The 19671-nt window shown below is 39.7% G+C and overlaps 1 protein-coding gene across 1 annotated transcript in view; it reads right to left on the bottom strand.

Moving 5' to 3' along the window:
* Nucleotides 1-19671, bottom strand: part of LOC104622998 (slit homolog 3 protein-like) — a gene marked incomplete at both ends in the record, with an annotated part of 148817 nt that overhangs the window by 121914 nt on the left and 7232 nt on the right. The window contains one exon of the mRNA XM_010289936.1: nt 238-309. Within this exon, the coding sequence (XP_010288238.1) occupies nt 238-309 (72 nt within the window). The remainder of the gene's footprint in view (nt 1-237; nt 310-19671) is intronic.

The following is a 19671-nucleotide window of genomic DNA, read 5'->3' as shown; positions in this document are numbered from 1 at the left end:
CTGAACCCCATCTGTTCCACGCAGCAGCGAGCACGGCGATAGCGGCAGCAAAGAAGTCGTCTATTGTGCTTCAATTAGCAGTAACCCCAGCCTGGGGGAAGTGTGAGATTTCACTTTGCTACCTACCCCACCGGTCTGAGGTGGGAAGGGAGGATATCAAGCCCCCAGATTCGCCCAGCACTGCAGCACGGGAGAGCCACCCCCCCGCCGCCCCAGCACGGCACCAAGTCAACTCACAGGATCTCCAGGTCACGCAGGGCTCGGAAGGCTCCATCTTCGATGCAGCTGATCTGGTTGTTGTCCAGTTGCCTGCAGAAAGGAAGGGAGAGGATGAAGGCTGGCCGGCACGGGCAGAGCTGCCTCGGAGCGCCAGGTTGAGGGCTTCCCCGTCACCGAGGTGTCCCTCCACCCCCTCGCAGCGCCTGCTCGCCACCCGGCACGGGGCTGCTCGGCTGCCACGCTGCTCTGGCTCTGCTCGCTGCTGTCTGACAGCGCTGCACGCTACCGCACACTGAAGCCTGTCAGGTCTCAGTAAATATTAATTGCGCCTTTTTTTTTTTTTTTTTTTAAAGGCAGAAGGGAGTAATTTCATTACATTAGGGCATCCAATCCATTATGAGCTTTTACCGTCATGTCACTGAAACAATTTCATTAAGCTAAAGGCCTGTAAATCATTGCAGGTCACTGTGCTGCCCTCCGTGACCTCCCAGAATGCCTTTTTTTCTTTTACTGGAAGTTGGAGTCCTCTGTCCTGACAGTACTAAATCTCCAGCCTTTATCTGCCCAAGAGCTGTGAGAGTGCATAGGGAATATACCAATTCCAAATTAGACTCAACTAATCTAATTTTATAGTCTTTTTATTATTCTAAGCACCAAATGTCTGTGGTGGTTCAATGCCTCTCTGCATTGTTACTGGTCCCATCTGGTAGCCCGTTCTATTGAAAGATTTCTGACTAACTACAGATTCTGTCTAACTGCATCAGGGAGAGCAATCCAGTGACAGAAAGCATTATACACACGTACACTTAAAACACTATTTTGTTTCAAAATGTGTAATTTAATATTTGGATGGTGGAGTTCTCTCATTTGTCTCCCTGCATACAGATGATTTAAATATATTGTACAATATACGTGGATACAGCAGTACAGCTACATCTGTCTCTTTTGTAATTTAAAATTCAGTGATTACATTTTCTGACATCTGATCCTTTAAATTTTACACTTAGAGAAATAAAATTACGTACGTACCCATGTGTAAGTGCAATATCTGCATTCCATAAAAAAATAGATGCAGGCTCCCGACTCTATATTATACTGCTCTTTGCACAGCATGTACTTTAGATCTGGTGAGGCAGAGACTATTTGCCCGGTGTGTGTGAAGTATCATGAACAAAGATACCAAGATTGCGTTGCAGTTTCTGGTTGCTATCACAAAATAATAAATACATATGCAGAGGCAGCAAATATATTACACCCATGTATAATATATTTGTATAGTTTTACCAACTTCTTTCCAATTATTTGCTGTACCTAATTTTTGGTCTGAGCAGATATCTGTCACAACTTTTTATTACACAACAGTAAAGCACAGACAGAGCACTACAGTATAGTTACAAAACAAAAACCAAACTAAAGTCTCTTAGGGGTAAAAAGCAGCAGGGAATACAAAGGTTTAAATGAAGCACGGGCAAATAGAATCTTTATGCACCACTTTTAAAGATTGAGTTTGATCTGCTACCATTAAACATTTTGAATATGCATACATTTGAAGACTATATGAAGTCTACATCTTTTGTAATGTAGCCTCGTCTTGATGAACATCATGGTTTTTATGATTTAAAGTGCATAAAAAACCATACACACTACAAGGTCTACTAAAAAGCTTAGCAAGCATAAAGCCTAGCTAAGGTTTCTCAAAGCTCTTGTAACTTTGGAGAACATGCTGAATTTGTCAAAACTTCAGTGATGTCTCCTATACTGACGGATACCAGGATGCACAATCATCCCAAATGGATTTTTCTGTAGCATAAGACTGCATGCATAGTATATATACATATGTATATAAATATATACAACATACTTATTTATGTTCTCTCTGTTTCTCCCGCCACCTCGCAAAGATGCTAAAAACTGTGTCTTTTTGGACTGCTGGGAAGACCAGTGGCTGCTGAGTGGCTTTTTCTGAGATCCCCGTTTAGTTGCGTGGGTTGTTACCAATTTGTTGCTCAAAAAGAAAGGATGGTGCATTTCAGGAGGAATAAACTTAAAATGAGTTAAATATCATGCTGGTTGCATGACTAAGTACTTTACACTTCAGTTGGCTTTATTAAGCATAAAGTTGGCACATGCTAGCATGACAGAGAAAGCAGGCGCAACTTGAGAATCACCTCTCTTCTTCTATGGGAAGTACTATATATTGCGTATTTTTATTGGAGTTATACTATAATATTGATTTTCCTGCCAAATACACTAAAATAAGCAAATAAACCCCGTGTGCTAGTCACAAAGCCTTCTGATTAAAGGGCTTCATAAGTGGTGTATTGTTTTTTTTTAAAAAACTGCTACTCCAACGGATTGATTTTTGTTGAAAAAGTGTAATGACAATCTTAAACATGTTTTGCTAGGTCCGGTCATGCTAGCGCTAACCACCAAGTTTGGTCTGTGTGATTAATTCACAGGACCACAAGAGAAACCTCTAGATGTCCAAAAGATATATGCGTAGCGGGATAGTCAGTAAATAGGGACAATAGTCATTAGAGATACACGCTGCTGCTGTGTGCCCCATAAACTGAACCTGTATCTGTGATAGCTGCAGATCTCCTGATACCTACCATGCCAAAACACTCACATCTGTGTTTAACACTAAGCATGAGAATTTCTTCTCAAAAGGAGTAGAACTATTAGTTGTCTTAAAATTAGGCATGACTGTTTTTAAGACCCTTCACCTTCCCACTCATTTCTCTACGTGTAAAGATGGAAATTCTGTTTCATTGCATCTGTACAGCACCCTGGTGAGTGGTTAAGCAGAGACTAGAGATTCGAGAGGTTAAAGTCTAAACAATGTCTTCATTCCAAGCAAACGTGTTAGTTTTAAAGTTTTGAGAAAACTTCAGGTAAAGCCTTTGCCTAAAAGCAAAGACAGGTGTTGAACACGTACTTTTATACCTGTGAAGACAAAATAAAAATCCTGTGATGTGGGCTAGCAGCCAAATCACATTCTCAAAGTGGGTAAGCTGTGCATGCAGCTATTCAGTGTGCAGAACAGACATGCCTAACATTTGTTGAGAAGAACATCTTACCTGAATTAAACTAATCATATGCAGAGAAAGTAAAAATTCAACTTTAAAAACAAGGAAAAAAAAAAAGTATTTCAGAACAGTGGCACATACATTTCCCTGAGGAACATGCAACACTGCTCCCATTTCTTCATCACTGCCTTCTGAATGGAGCACTGCTACCTGAGAGACAGATCAGCTGCTCCAAGTTTACAGGTGAATTTAACAAATGCTCTCAGCCACCAGAAGCATTTATCCAGATTTAAATGCCATCTCTACTTGTCAATGTTCATAGCCTTTCTAGGAGATCTTTTTCTCCTCAGTGTTACAAACAGGATGTTATGCATGCAATCGCATAATGTAACACTGGAGAAAGGTCAGACAACACAAACTCAGATTCAAGGCACAATTTTAAAATGGACAAAGTAACTTTTTATACCCCCATTTACTCCTGCCTTTTGAATGAATACAGCACTAAGCTCAGGCTTTACCTAAAACTAACAAGTGATTCAATTGCCTCTGAAGAAAAGAAGGGTTCTCACGCAGAAAAAGTGAGCCTCTATATTTAAAAGAGGCTAAAGGATGAATGAAACCACAATAACCGAGCTGTGTGAAATAGCCATTCAATACGTATGGCACATTGTAAGAGCTACAAGGCAAGGCATGAACAAATAAACACCACCAAACTTTGAACTTCCAATTCTGTCTCACTTTTGCTAAGTAAGGTAGATCTCTAACTTTTATTTGGGGTAAAGTGTTTGGGTTAAATGCCGAATCTCTCACGCGTTAGACACAAAGCTCTAGACTTGGGCTCGGTGACGCCGTCAGAAGGGTTCTTGCTCCAACATCAGTGAGCCCGAGATCCCAGCCTGGGAAACCCAGCAGCTCGCGTGTGATTGAATTATCTACTCTGACCTCACCTAAGAGGCTCCAGGGATCCGAGATCTCTGCGACAGGCAATTAGCAACCAGACAATACCAAGAGACACAAAGAGCAATACCAGAAGATCTCGTGGAATGGACCAAAACACTCGGGCAAGGAAAATACTGAAGGGGTATATGGGATTTAGGTGAAGTGTGACACAGACAAATGCTTATAAGCAATGCAAGTATTTATAAAACTATTTGGAGAAAAAGGCATCTTTCATATGGTAGAGCTATAACACGTAACGCCATATGTATTATTATAATCTGACTCTAACCATAACTCAATAGCTAGTCTCAGTTTTTATTAAAAAGCAGGAAAATTATTTGACTGTATGCAACTGATTGATCATTGTCTATCTTGAAAATTCAAGTTTTAAAGAAAAAAACTTAGGCAGAAATCACCTTTCTATGAAATGAGAAATAACGCTCCAGCTGAATAGATTCCTATCACTGGACAGTCCATGGTTTGGCCAAGACACCATTTTAACTGTTTAAAGCACAATTCCCCTGACAGAGTATAACTCCGACTTATCCATTTAGATTTGCACATTATCTACGACACATGAGAGTTACATCTCAAATAACAGTTGTAAGGAATGGGATTTTACAATATTGATATTCTTTTGCCATTTGAAACAATCCTTTAAATACTGAGGCTTGGAGGTTTAGCTCACAACAATAAGGAGTATGTAGTTTTCAAATGCATTTGAGAGATAAAAATCCCCAGCAACAAAGCTGATAAAACTTTATCATGCTACTAAGATTAAAAAAAAACACCACAAAAACCAACAAAACTGTTCTAATATATTAAGGAATTTAGTTCATCCAGGGTGAAATTTTCCAAAACCAAAAGAACTTAAACTTTTACTAACATTAAAGCTAGTTAATATTTAAAACCTACATTTATATTACTAGCAACGTTTCTTCCTAGTACACCAACTAACCTGAAGTCATATATAAAAGGTTTTAATATTTTTACTGCAATTAGCCATACTCACATTCATGAAGAAGAGGTCTTTCGAGCATCAACATTTCACAATAGCAAACTATATAATCAGTGGTTTGTACTTCATTTGTTTCCGTGAGGGATTTTTTTTTCCCATTTACAAACACTACCGAGGCCATTGCAGAGCTCAAGTGTTAATCTGGTTTTTAATTATACTGTGACAGTAGTTTAATTACTATAACCTCTTTCTGTATTTTGTGGAGAATCTAGTTAAATATTTAAATAAAAGCCTGCATTAACAAGTACTGTAATAAATACTTTTCAGATTTCTTTGGTTTTCATATTTTACAGGTTTAGCATAAAAAGAAGTGTTAGAAAGTTGCATATTTAAGAAAGTTCTACTGTTACGGATACAAAATTACTCTACCACTGTTCTAGATACCTACTGTTATATATCTGAGATAAGCAAGAGCCATTTCCTCCTTAATAAAAGACTTGCATATTTAACCAGAAGTATCCATACTAAGGGTATTGTATTACTAAAGTATTTAAAGGAATTTTCAATAGCCATTTCACATTGAAGTAAATTCACTGTAACTTACTATAGAATTGTTGTTAGGGGGAAAAAAAAAGAATCTTGTTAATTATATCTGCAAAAGAACCTCAGTTGGGACAATATTTTTCCCAAACGGTTTCAATGTTTTTTCTAATACAAACTTCCAGGTCTATGCCACTGCTTTATTGTAAAGTTTACATCCTAGTACTGAAGTTCTTCACTAACCTGTAAGAATTAGAGAGAGACTCTTAAGATTTATTGTCCAGCCTCCAAACCAGTCCTTATATAACTTTGAGAATGTTAAAATTTCAAAGGAAAGTGACACCAATACATCTAGTAAAATTTCTCACATACCAAACTGAAGTCCTTACCCTTAAATTAAATTGAAAAGGAAGCCCCATAAATGGTAATAGATGGTCCTTTGAAGGAATACTAAATTCAGTTAAATTGAAGTAAAGTTTTTTCAAAGTAACTTTTAATGCATTTTTCATATTTAATTTTTACTCTCTGTTGAGGCTATGCTAAAATCATTCTATAAGACCTGCCTGTATCAGAAAATTTAAGGAATTGATACATCAAATTCAACAGCAAAGTAATTCTGAAGCGGAGTAAATCGGTGGTACATAACACAGATGACAGAGCTGCTGTGATCAAGCTGAAATCTCCCTCTGGGATTTTACAAGTGTTCCAAAATTCCTTCCCCCCCACCCCTCCACCCCACTTCCTAAAGATGTGGTTTTGCCAAAAGCTACGGTTGAAGCACTGTGCAGAAACAGCTCATCTGCATGAAATAATTGGGCGCAGTCATATTCTCTGTCTTCCGTTTTCATACCCGACCTATGTTGCCAGGTTGTTAAATAAGGATGGAGGGATATCCGAATTGGAGGAGAAGAGTTGCTTATAAAATAATTACTCTGCATATTATTCAAAAGTATCAAGTATTTACTCTTAAGTTTTTTTATTATATTAACTCAGAATTCAAACTGTTGCTGTCAAAAAACAGACATCATATTAGCTTAATGAAAAACTTAAGTGGCATATGAACACATAGACTACTCCTGCCTCTTCCACACAAGGATAAATACACACAAACCCAAGATTCCCTTTCAATAGCAGGGGGTTTGGAACAATTTTTTTTTTTTTTTCTCTTTTTTTAACTCTCTCTGGTTGCTGATGTAACAAATAGTGCATACCAAGCACAGAAATGGCTGTCTCCATAGCAATTGGGGCAGGTTTTGCGGTTTCCCTAGTTACTCTTGACTGATAACCATCTGTTGTTCTCCTCTGCCATAGCCCCAAAGGGGAAAAGGGGAAAAATGAGGAAGATAAAATGGGTGTTAGAGAATTTGGAAGTTATTTACTATAGTGGTTTTTACATTTTCAGAAGGTTCGCACTTACTTAAATCTTTCTTTTATTTATTGTTATATTCAGTTGACAGTATAAAAAACGACAAGAAAAGGTCTAATTCTGAAATGTTACTAATCATTCATCTTATTAATAGGAAATCATATTAAGGAATCATATTAGGAAAATTAATAGAAATCATATCATGACGGATGTCACTAGGAAACTGTGGAAAATTTGAAACTAAGGCACTTGGATAGCAAAAAAAATGCAGAAATTTAATCTAAATAATAAGTAGCGATTCGCAACGTACAAAGAGCATGGGCGGAAGGTTAGCACCCACCTCGCTGCTGCCGGTGGAATGGGATCACTAAGTAACTGCTACTTTCCTGCCCTGCAATAATGGCTGCAAGTTACCTCTATTTACACATTTGGGGCCATGACTTGCACCAAACCTTCAGCCCCTCCCTCCCTTCAGCGTGTCTGTGTGGTGCTTTGAGGGAGACACGGGTACAGCGCGCCCGCAGGGCCCGGGCTCCCTGTGCCCGCACCCTTCCCTGAGCCCAGCAGCACCGCTGCGCTTGCACCCCGGGCAGCCCCCGACGGCCCTGCTGCCCCCGGCACGTGTCAAGCCGCATACTGTAAGGTCAATGTTTGCATAGGCTCGTGTACCATCACGGCATTACTTCCAGGGAACTAAGAGCACATAAGTCATGCTCGTTTTGAAGGAAAACCAAATAAGCCTCCACAGGCTAGCTGTTACGGCAGATCGGTATAGCAGCACGCAACTGGGGTTTGGGTCTTTTTTCTTGACAATGATTCTGTGCATATGTTCCGTGTAGAAACAAATTAATTACCGAGCCAAAACTTGAAGAAAGACACAGAATGCTTCATCCCTTAATATTAAATTTTATGTCGGCTCTCAGTTGTAAAGATAGACAAAATTTGTTTGGAGCTACCAGTACTTCTAAAACGTGGCGTCAGTAGGCCGGAGGGCTGCATGGAACTCTACAGAGCAACGCAACAAGGCGGGGTTAGCGCCGGGTGGACGACATTAGTGCTGCCCCGAGGACACCACCCACGGGCTTCCCCGGGCCTGCAGGGAGCTTATCGGAGACGGGGCTACGGGTGCCCACGCGTACCGCCAGGACAAAGGGCGGGATGTAGCAAAGCGAGGTGGTTATTCAACAGGGCTGCTAACCAAAAATCGTGTTAATTCTGGTGTTCCATTGTTTACACGGTTTTATTACTAATAATTTAAGAAATTCAGCTTTGAGAAGAAAAGTAGAGGTCGCACACCTTTAAGACGCTTCGACTTTTTCGGCAAACATGAAAATTCCACGAGGAGAGAGGCTGAGCGCAGGCGCGACAGGCCCCAGCAATGAAGGGAAGGTAAACGTGCCCAAGGGCCAGACACCAGAAGCACCTCTTTTACACGGTTAGGGGGATGACAAAGCAAAAAGGAATCTTGACATTCGATCTCCAGACATCTGTCCCCTTTGAAATCACATATTACATTAGATTAATTCTATCACCCGCAGTCATACAATGACTTGAGATATGCTTTCTAGGTCTTAAGACAAAGATTAGGAGGAAATAATACCAAAACTGTAAATGTTTTGAGTAAAGTCACAGCAGAGTGTCAACCTTGTTACCTGGCTGGTACCTTTGGGTAAACCAGTAAAGATTCTTGTGTTTTGGTGACTTTTTTTAAAAATTAGAAAATTAGTATTAACACTTAGTGGATGAATATCCAAACAATTAACATCTTGCACTCAGGAACTGCACTATTTTAGTATCACACACCAATGAATTTTTTCTATCAGATCCTGGTTTATCACACTGTTTTAAAAAAACACAAAAATGGCCAGTTAATGCTAGAGCGGGAAGAACAGTTTAGGATATCTCAGTGCCCCAATTTGGTTTGGGGGATTATTTTTGTTTAACATGGTTGTATTGAGTTGCTCAGCGTCCAGGAAGTGCTAAAATAATAACTAAAACCCACAGCCACTGGAGCATAGTTAGTGAACACTACACATTTCAAGATGCTGCAGTAGTTTTAAATCACTCTGATACAGGTTTCTGGTACTGACCCTGCTTAGCACAGGCTCAGCAGCCTTCCTACAGGGTTCCAAAGACCAGGCAATTTTATCTTTAATACAGCTGTGGGCTCTGATTTTAGGATGAGTAAGTGACACTCCAGATGATGAAAGGTGTGTGTGTGAGGTGCCTCCAGGTGTTCTGTTTAGTTTTACCCCTTTCCTCTTATACTGATCTGGCAACAGCAACTCACCTTTGAGACATGAAATCTAAATTGTTCTAGTAATTTCCACTGTAAAATTGGCCCCTGAAAAAATAACCAACGAAAAATAAATGTCTTCAATTACTTTAAGACAAGAAGCCATTTGGCTTAGCTACAGCTTTCTCTTGTTCACTGCCCACCTGCCCGGGCATTATCAAAGTCAGAGAGATTTTAACACACAAATGCTCCGAAATGGCTGAGGTCCGCACACAGTTCCAAATTCTGACTCCTCACTCTGACTACATGTTTCTCTGCTTTGCAGCTATGTGATTTCTCAGGCCTACTGAAAAAGAGCAGCAGACCCACGTACATCATATATCTATGCTCCTAAGGCTGTTGCCCTCCTACTGATATAAAACAAGACCAGCAGTGGATACTATAAAAACATTTGAGATTTGTTTTCCAGTCGTTGCTTCAATGCACACGCAATGCCCTGATCCTCTGTTTTTACGAGTCTATATTTGTCATTTCTTAGCATCACATCTCATTTTGTAACTCAGACCTGCAGTTGACTTGCAATCAATATTAGATAAGCATATGGGTGAGTTTAGATGAGTCGGTGCTCAAGGTGGGAGAAACACCTTAGAATTCATCGTCAGGCTTCTGACCTTTTAAGGCGCTTACAGCAAACTTCATTCTCACTACTCAAGGCAATGAATCCAAGTTCCACATCCAAACTCCCACTGGAATTACTTCCCATACTTACAGTTCTGACTCTATACTTCATTGCCCCAAATTTGCTTGTTCTCCTATGTGATTTTAAAGAAATAAGTTAACAAAACGCGCGTTTGATTTCTGCCTTACCTGCTTACGCTACAAAAAATTTGACGAAAGGGTGACTTCTTTCTGTGTGCTTTTATACATTTATTGATATTTGTACCACGTCCATAAAAATAGTACTCTGCACTTCTCTGGGCACTCTGTGTGCTTATGTAGCTACAGAAGTACATTTGCTTACTCATATAAGTACAGATGTAATAATAAGTACTTATTATACGAGTAAACAAGTAACACTCCTGTTACTCCGAGAAGACTGGTAAAGGGTACAAATAAGCACTTCAGTCTGCCATTTGTTATTGTTACTAAGTGGGATTATTCTAAGTAAACCCCCAGAGTGTAAAAAAGAAACCAGCATTTCCAAATCAGGGAAGATCTTTCAGTGAAAAAGCAGCGACTGTCTGAGAGTGGCTGCAGGACCAGAGCGTGCTGGGTCACTGCCTGACCCAGGAGCTAGGAGACCAGTGATGTGAAAGCACCTTTGTCACAGAGATGACAAACATTAGGAAATCATTTCTATAGGGAAGGGGAAAAGCTATAAGCAGTCATATAATGGAAAACATCCGACTGGAAGCTGTTCTGGGCCATACACTGTACACACTTAGCTTTAGCTGCTGACCTTTCACCAAACGGCCTCCTCCGAAATCACAACCTTTTGTTCCACAGATGTCAGTGTTGTCCTGTCTGCTATATGGTGAGGTCCATGAGGGAGGAAACCTAATTCTGTGTGGATTCAGGGCCTCATGCAACAGCCCTGAGCAGGTCAGCCTAAAGGTGACTTCGCAATATCAGTACTGCCAAGGTCCACTCAGACATGAAATGCCTGTTGGGCAGTTACATATGAATTTGAAGACCCATCCATCTTCCTCCAGTAGTTAGCCAAACTCAAGTTAATCATCTCATGACATATTTCAAAAAGAAGATGCCTCTGTGATTTGTGTCCTCCTCTGCCACCCACTCCTTTGCCCAAGTCTACACCACTTCTGGAACGCTTGCAATGAAAGATCTTAACATAACAAATTAGACCCAAAAGACTTAACAGGGCACCTACAGAACACGAAGGATTAGGAAAGAATAACTGGTTTCTAGACAGGAAAAAAAAAAAAAAAAGAACTTTAAAGAAAAGTCAGTCAAAAGAAAAGCCAGAAAAGATGGTAGGAAAGGAAAGCAAATACAAGACCTGACGTATTAAATGGGAACCAAAAATAACGTTGTTCTTGGTCACCTTGGGACCTAGTAATCACATCAATTTTGAAATACTTTGAAAACTGCTATGGAAATAAACAGCGGACTGGATCACAGTTGACAAAAAAAGCCATTTTGTTTTATTGTTTTCAAGCCAGCCAAATTCATGTCATCTGTGAAATGTTTATCACCCAGGGTAAGGACAGCAATCCACCCTGCAGATTTATGTTTATAAGCATTTTGGAACAAATGTTCCTATTTGAACACCCGTATGAACCATAAGCATCCAATATGTTTGGATCACTACATTCAGTTTTTGTTAGCAGATCTTTAACTTTCTGAACAATGTTTTACAAAATCAGTGTGGCACTACTATACATCCTGCAGAACAGGGCACAGAGCATATGCGACAACTCTTCTGCATATTCACCAGGGAATGTTTCTTTCCACCTATGTGAAACCATAGGTCTATTTCTTTTAATTCATAAAAGTAAATGGCATTCATCTGTTTTTGGCATTTATATGATCACTGTAATATTTGAGTCCCTCACCCTTTAATATATTTAATATTCATCCGCCCTGCAGATGCACAGCTGTCAGCAGCATAATGAGGTTCTACAAAATTTCAGGAACTGAACACAACACTTCCAGTTCCACTAATCCACATAATTTCTAAATTAAAATATGCTTCCCTGGCCTCAGGACATGTTAAGTACCAACTTAAAAACATAGAACAGGGAGCGTTTATTTCGAAAGTGCTGATAATTCATAATTACATTCATAATGCTACTGTTGTCACAAAGTACATTTATAAAGATATAGGTAAAACACGTATAACAGCACTAATGCTTTACTGAAGTGCAGTACTTGAAAGTAAAAGTATCATCAAAACCCTATTGCTACCTGGTATCACCCCATAAGCTTAGTTCCTGGGTAGAATTTAAAAGCAGCCTAACAGGAGCTTTCTTGTAGCTTTCCTTCTGGATCACTATTCACTTGGAGAGGTTAACTCTGGAATTAACAAGGAATTCCTTGACCCTGGATCTGAAACTTCACAGTTTAGAAATCCCAGTACCAAGGGACAACCATAACCTCCGAGACAACATGCACTGCAAAACCGGGATGACAGGTGACCTCCAAAGGGCTTTATTCCATCTTGCAGGAGACTTGAGTATGCTAACTTAAAAGTCTGTTTTTATCTATACATGCAGGGCTTCTAATGAACAGAAATGTAAAAGAATTATTCCATTTAGAACTGGTAAAAACAGCATCGTGAAATAACTGCATCCCTAATTCAAAAAGGAAAAAAAATAGATATAGATAGAAGATGATTTATTATTAGAAATAAGGTTAGTATTGTTAACTAACTTTTACACCTGACATCTAGTATCAACAGGAAATATTGCAGATGCAGGTTTATATACAGAATCTCCTAGAAGTTATACACTTTAATATTTTTCTCTGCAAATTGCTACTTTTTTTTAAAGAAAAATATTTAGTTTTGAAATTAACATCATCAACCTTCACGTCATCTTAGCTATTGTGATTTCTTAAATATAAACGTTTACATGTCTAAACTGTTCATTCACATTTACTTATTAGCCACTGAATAATGATTCTACAAGCCTTACGAAATTAAAGCCGTTAACAAAGAATCTTAAAAGTTAACTTAATCCATATGCCTTCAAAATTTTCTTGCTAGGTGGTACTTTTTTATTAGTATTTTTTCCTGACATCAGTCCATAAATACATTCACAGCAGAGACAGCTGTTGCTTCTGCCAGGATTGTCATAACAAAAAGGCATTCTTGTGCAAGAAAACTTTTACTCCTTTGTAGCATTAGGCAGCGAGTCTGGATCAAAGAGCGTACCAGTTACCCTACCTGACCCTTCAAACAAAATCTCAAACATCTTATTCATACTGAAATGTGACAGCACTTAAATAAAATGGCCAGAGAAAAGCCCTGCCCCAATATTTTCTTCCTTGCAATCAAAGCAACAAATCTTTTTTAAATAGGTAAAGAGGATACCTGCACAACTGGCTTCTCAGTACATTTCTCCCATCCTTCTCAGTCATTCCGAGTGCTGCTCGCCTAACTTACTGGCAAGAGCTTGCTGCTTACCCCCCCGCCTGAACATTAACCCTTAATTACGCTTTCCAGCTGCTCCACAAGAAGCAAGAGAGCCACATCTTTGAAGAGCAATGGGAGCTCAAGGCAGAGAGCTAAAAACCACCCCCACCCTCCCCAACCCCCAGCAAAACGGTTCAGATAACCGCGAGCCCCCTTATTTCGTGAATCATTCCAGGCAAACCACTTGACCCCCTTGGAGCAGTCATCTTATTTGTAAGTCTGGTTTTAAAAGCAGGACCTAATCAATAGCTGATGCTGCATATGACCTGAGCTTAAGCATATAAATTAAATACAAAATAAAGCAGGTTCAAGGGTGAAACTCACATACAGGGCTACTGAGGGGTCACAAAAACAGTAGAAGGAAGAAGAGAAAAAGAAAAAACTAATAATTTCCAAAGCTAATTTTCACACCAGAAAGATCCATTTCCCACCACATGTCATGACAAGCAATTTTTAATGCGTATGAAAAAGAACAATGTTTCACTGCATGGAGAAGTAGATGGATGTGGTGACACGTATGTTGTGCACCTGGAAATGCAGCAAGAACTGCTTACGGGGATCTTCATGCAAACCACTTGCCTTAAGAAATCTTGTGCACCACGTCACAGTTTTATGTAGCCCATTAGCTTATCTATTTAAATGAGATAAATTCTGGGGTTTGGTGTTTTGTTGTTGTTGTTGTTGTTGTTGTTGTGTGCTTTGGTTTTTTTTTAAATGGAAAAACATCATTCTATATTCCGGTATTAACTATCATGACTGCCTTATAAGCAACTTCTGACTGACAGGAGAGTGAGGCAGAATTATATAGGGAAAGTATTTTGATTGTTCTTGAAAGTCTCATGTTCCTTCAAAAGAACAATTAAGAAAACTTCGCTTTCCCTAGTAAAACAAGAGAAAGGAAGAAGAATTCTCAGTGTGCGAACAGCACCTTGGACAAGCCGTGCATGCATATTATCACAGTGTTACTGTACTATTGTTCAATGATTTGGAAAAATAACTCCAAAAAAAGAGCTTTAAAAAAACCACAGAAGACTGGAGCAGAGGTTACTTCCACATGAAGACAGAATTCTCTCATTTGTTTCTTTGACATTTATGGGACTACCAAAGGGTAAACAAAAGCAAAATTAGATCCCACAGGCTTTTGGTAGGGGAAAAACTGGCGGAAAATTATATTCGGTAGCAGAAATCAGTTGTACAAATGAGACCATCATCTAACAGCTCTTTCGAACGCTGCCATCTCGAATTCACCCTATATCATCTGGTCTTAAACAAAAGGGTTTCCTACCTTAAAGCTGTTTTACTAAAGCCATTCAGAGATTTACACCTAGATAATCAACTTTACACTATTCCTATTAATCTCACAACAGATATTTGAGTGCCTGAGGATTCCCTCTGTGCTTCACTTGGAATTAGATCCTTATTTTACATTGGAAGAAAACATTGCAGATCCAAGCACAAACATGATTTTTTAAAAGAAAAGAAAATGAGGATCCTCCATAGGATGATCTAAATATTCATGTAGGTTTTATATGATCTGAACTTCTTTTGAGGATATTTTCAAATGATGCAGCAATTTAGGTACTTAAAAGGACCGTACAACATCCCTTGCTGCATAAACACAGTGAACATATGTTCATATAAAACCAATTTATGATGAAAAGATTGTAAAATACAATTATACCACTACAGTTTAATTCTTCATTCCTCCAAAAAGGTTTTGCTTTCAAGGCATAACAATTTTGGATTGAACCGAATTGCAGGTGGCTTCATTTTCGTATGGCCACTTTATCTCATGGAGCCACCCAACTGCGAGATAGCGAAGCCATATAACAGACTGGATCACTGAATGAGAAACATAATCTTTCCCTTCTGTCCTCTAAATGTGTCGAGAAACTATACAGGCTTTGTCACCGTCATTTTAAATACCCAGCTCTGCTCTTGCACAGAAAGCTGCAGCTGAGTTGAGGACTGACAATAGCCAAGCAGCAGCCTTGCTGAGGTGGGGTCAAGAAGGGGGGGACATCCATCTTATTTTGTGGTCAAGGAAGAGTGGTGCCGGAAATCTAGTCCCCCAATCAATTACTGAAATTCATTTTTGAGCCTAAGTCATTGCCTTCTGGAGAAAAAAAAGAATCCATTTACTCACCTGCTTTGCACCACTGTTTTCATATTTTTTAAAAAAATGAAGTTAGATTAAAAATAATAATCGTGTTATCCAGGAAAAAGTGATACAGTATTAAGAACTAAGGACCTTAAAAAGTACAACAAATCCAGGAACGCTGTTGCCTATTTACAAAATGAAATCAAAACTTTATCCCAGTGAAACGGTGAAACAACTGGAGACTCCAGACTCACAGTATCTCTGCCAAAACACACATTGGCTCTTCAAAACTCATTCTGAGCAGCAGGTCAGCACTTTGCCGTGGGCAAGATCTCCATTTTGCACAGAACTGGTGCTGCCAGACAAGTCCCACGGCAAAGCGTGGCGTTGCCACGGAACGAGCAGGCGCTGCCCGACTCCCGTGCTCGTGGCCAAAAGACCCTTTTTCTCTCTAGCTAAACGGCACGTGTTGCACCGACTGCAGAGCCGAGCTGAAATGCCGGGAGAGAGGAAAAAACAAAAAAAGACAGCTCAAGCTATGTTTTTAACTTTGTCCAGCTGGAAAGGTCAAGGGGAGAAGGCAAACTTCGTTCTGCTGCTGGACAGTATTTACAACCCCCATTTATTCATGGAGTCTGCACTAAAATGATATTGCTATGCTGTTTTGGCTAGAAACTGCATACGCTGACCCCTCCGTGCCCAGCACAGCACCGGAATAATTCCATACAAAAGGTTTGCATTAAATGTAATGAAGCAAATGACAAAATCGATAAACCTGGAATGGTGTGGCTATCATAAAAATGATGTAAATTCAGAGTTCACAGTGGTTATGAAGCTATTTAGAATTATAATTAAAACCAGTACTTTTTTTTTTTCCCCCAGAATAAAAGCTCCTTTTGACAATCACAGATGAATGCTACAGGAAATTTTCAACAAATGTATTCAAAATTAAGGTATGGCACAAAGACAGCATAAATTATAGAAAGATAAACTGGAGGCATAGGTTAGCCTAAAAAAGTACAAAATAAAGAAAATTTGATTTTCATACTTTTTCAACGGATGTCACATCCCATTTTAATCAAGGTTTATATCAAAAGGACAGTAAGAATACCACATAGCCTGTTTTTAAATCATGGTATTTTCTGGAGTTTGTTTCTGTCAAAGAGACTTTTGTAAGACTATTAAAACAGAAAAAGGCCAAATCTGCTATTGATTACTCTCCGTACAAAAGCATTGCTGCAGCATGGGTGCTGCATCAAAATTTATCTATGCTTTATTAGGATAAAGGAATAATGAGCCCAGAAAGCACTGAGCAGAGCTCAGCGAAACAAGTAAGCAGATCAGTAACCTCTGGAAATACCTGACTTCTTGTAGGTCATTTCAAACCCCAGAGAACGGATCCCACCCAACGCAGCAGTGAGTTTTGCCTTCGTCAAGGTCTGGACGTGGAGCTTGTGGCCTCATTTAGAAATTTACACCAATGTCACATTTAGGTAAGTGAATTATATACAACTTAAAGCTCTAGATTCCTGAAACTGATTTTTAAACTGTTTTTCACCCAATCAAACAGAAAATTCACTACAAACTATAAAAGTGACCATCAAGCCTGGGGTTCTCACACGCAAATACTGAACTTTTTTAGTCTCCTGGGCAAACGGTTCACAAGGCTGTGTCAGACGTGCCATTTTCCTGACAGGACACAGCACATCCACGTCACTCCTCAAGACCCTCGCTGATGACCAACTTACAGAGCTGCATTACTAATGGCTACAGGAGAAGCCCTCTTAGGCAGGAGAAAGCAGTAAATGATGCAAAATACAAAGCATGGGGAAGATCAGAACAGAATTTGAAGTGGATGGAAAGGACAACTTAGGCCTATATGGTACACTTCATCTTCCTTGTCATCAGCATTAGGATTTTACCATACGAACAAGGCAAGTGGAGCCTTTATGATGCTTGAAGTACACTTCCAGAAAAGGAAAAACACTTGGTATTTATCCTTGTCTTGCACCTACAAGAAATATTTAAAAAACTACGGTTCGCCCAAGAATTGATATTGAAAACAATACATATTGCAGTGGATATATCGAAGAGAGAAACTGGGTAAATCAAAATTATGTATAACTTTATTATGGAGGTAGTCAGCTCTGATTCACATCAGAAAAATGAAAATTTAAAAAACATATTAAATGCCACCGTATTAAATGCCACCAAACATACATCCTCCACTACTAAATACTGCTGGCTTATATACTTCTATTTTATAGGTAGAGCACACTTAAGTGATATTTCAGCTTTTATTTATCTGACATTTTACTCAGGGGAAGGCAACCTTTACAGGGAGGAAATCTGTTTTTCAGGAGCGATGGTTCGGCTTTTAATGAGTTGTCGGTGACAGATCCCTTGTGGCTAGTCAAGCCCACAACTGCGGGCATCCATGAAACAAATACTTCCTGAAATGCAACTGGACAGGAGAACAGAGTAAACATCCACTCCACTTAATGCAGATGTTTTCATTTAAAAATAAAAATAATAATCAGCAGTGCATTTTCAGTCTGTGAAATCAATCTCAAGTGAGGTACAAGCGGTACTTTAGCACCTTCAACAGATTTAAGATCATTCTGCGCTGGTTAGTCCACCTGGTGTTTTATTTATTAGCGAGGGATGTGGGAAAGGGGATTACATAAACCAAAACGTGTTCAAAAAATGCAAGTATAGCCTAATCACACTACCAAATATGACACGTTTAAATACTTCATTAAATATTTCTGGAGCTTTCCAGTATTTATCATGTGTGTTGCACAATTTGCAGGTTATTAGCCTGCACATGTTTCTGCCATTGCTCCCTGATGCATTTGGGACCATCCCAAGTTGTTCAGGAATAAAGCAAGGAAGCAGCATTCCCTTTAGCAATTCTTCTTATAAAATACAGGAATATCCTGCAGGTTCGGACCAAACCCTGCAGTTCAGCACGTGAAGAGCTGACATAACACTATTGCAGAGCATTTGCGAAAATGCGCTATCAAGATTGAAATTAGCCACTAGCTAGCAAGGTTCTTGCTGAAGCAGCGTCTTTTAGCATCGGTGGACAATGCAAAAATCCCACAAAACTTTTTTCCCAAGAAGGTAATTTTGAATAATGACTACTCCTTATGGCGTTAAGAGAGATATATGCAAACGTTTCAGGACTGCAATGACACTTGAAAAACCCAGTATTTCTTGACAATCACGATGAACTGGTAGAGAGCACAGCTATTCAGAAGGCACTGCCTATGTGTACCGTATTCTAGAAAAAGGCAGAATGAACTCCTTATTCAAGACACTTGGCTCACCCTGCAGAAGGCTCTTCTGCGAGGGCAGCCTTCCTTACCGACTGGGCACGCACCCCCGTGCCCAAGATGCTGCACTTCTACAGACCCTCTGAAAGTACATACAGATGGTGTACGCGTTGCCTACCCTTCTCCCACCGCAGCACAAATGTGAAAAAAGGCTATCCCTATTCACTGTAGGCAGAGAAGAAACTGTGATTAAAAGAATGGGGTTTTGGAATTAAATTTAAAGTTTTAATCTCCACATTCCTAACAGGTTTACCCTTGGCTACGGCTGCAGCAGCTATGACGTTCCCGACGGACACGGACAGGGCGAGCAGTGAGGCACCTTCGGCTGGGGGCTAACGAAACGCCTCCCGATGCCCTCCTGCCCACCAGGAGTCTGGCTGCACCCCATTTAGGTTTTTTTGCTTTTTTCTCTGAATTTTACTATCACATAGACAGGAGAAATTATTTAGAAAGATCGGGGTAGGTAGATTTTAAAGGTTAGCGATTCAGAATTGAATAAACTAGAAGACAGAAAAGCAAAGGGAGGATATAAGCCAAACTGCCCTCAGACAGTACAGCCCGCAGCAGTTCCTCAAGCAAAACTGCGATACACAGCCAGTCAGTCCCTGCAAAGGTGGGCCACGACTCTCAAGAGGCAAACGAAGCAACCAACTTCTGTGTCACTTGGCATGCCGGCCCTTTGCATGAGGCCAGCTGAAGATGTAAAGGAATAAATATTACTGGATCACAAAATGCCCACTGCCAAGACTCAGACTCTCTGCTTGGTTGGTTTTGCATATTTCACCTTAA

The sequence above is a fragment of the Phaethon lepturus genome, unplaced genomic scaffold (genome assembly GCF_000687285.1).
Source record: "Phaethon lepturus isolate BGI_N335 unplaced genomic scaffold, ASM68728v1 scaffold7226, whole genome shotgun sequence".
Lineage (NCBI taxonomy): Eukaryota > Metazoa > Chordata > Aves > Phaethontiformes > Phaethontidae > Phaethon > Phaethon lepturus.
The sequence above is the reverse complement of the archived record's forward strand: the minus strand, read 5'-3'. Positions and strand labels throughout refer to the sequence as shown.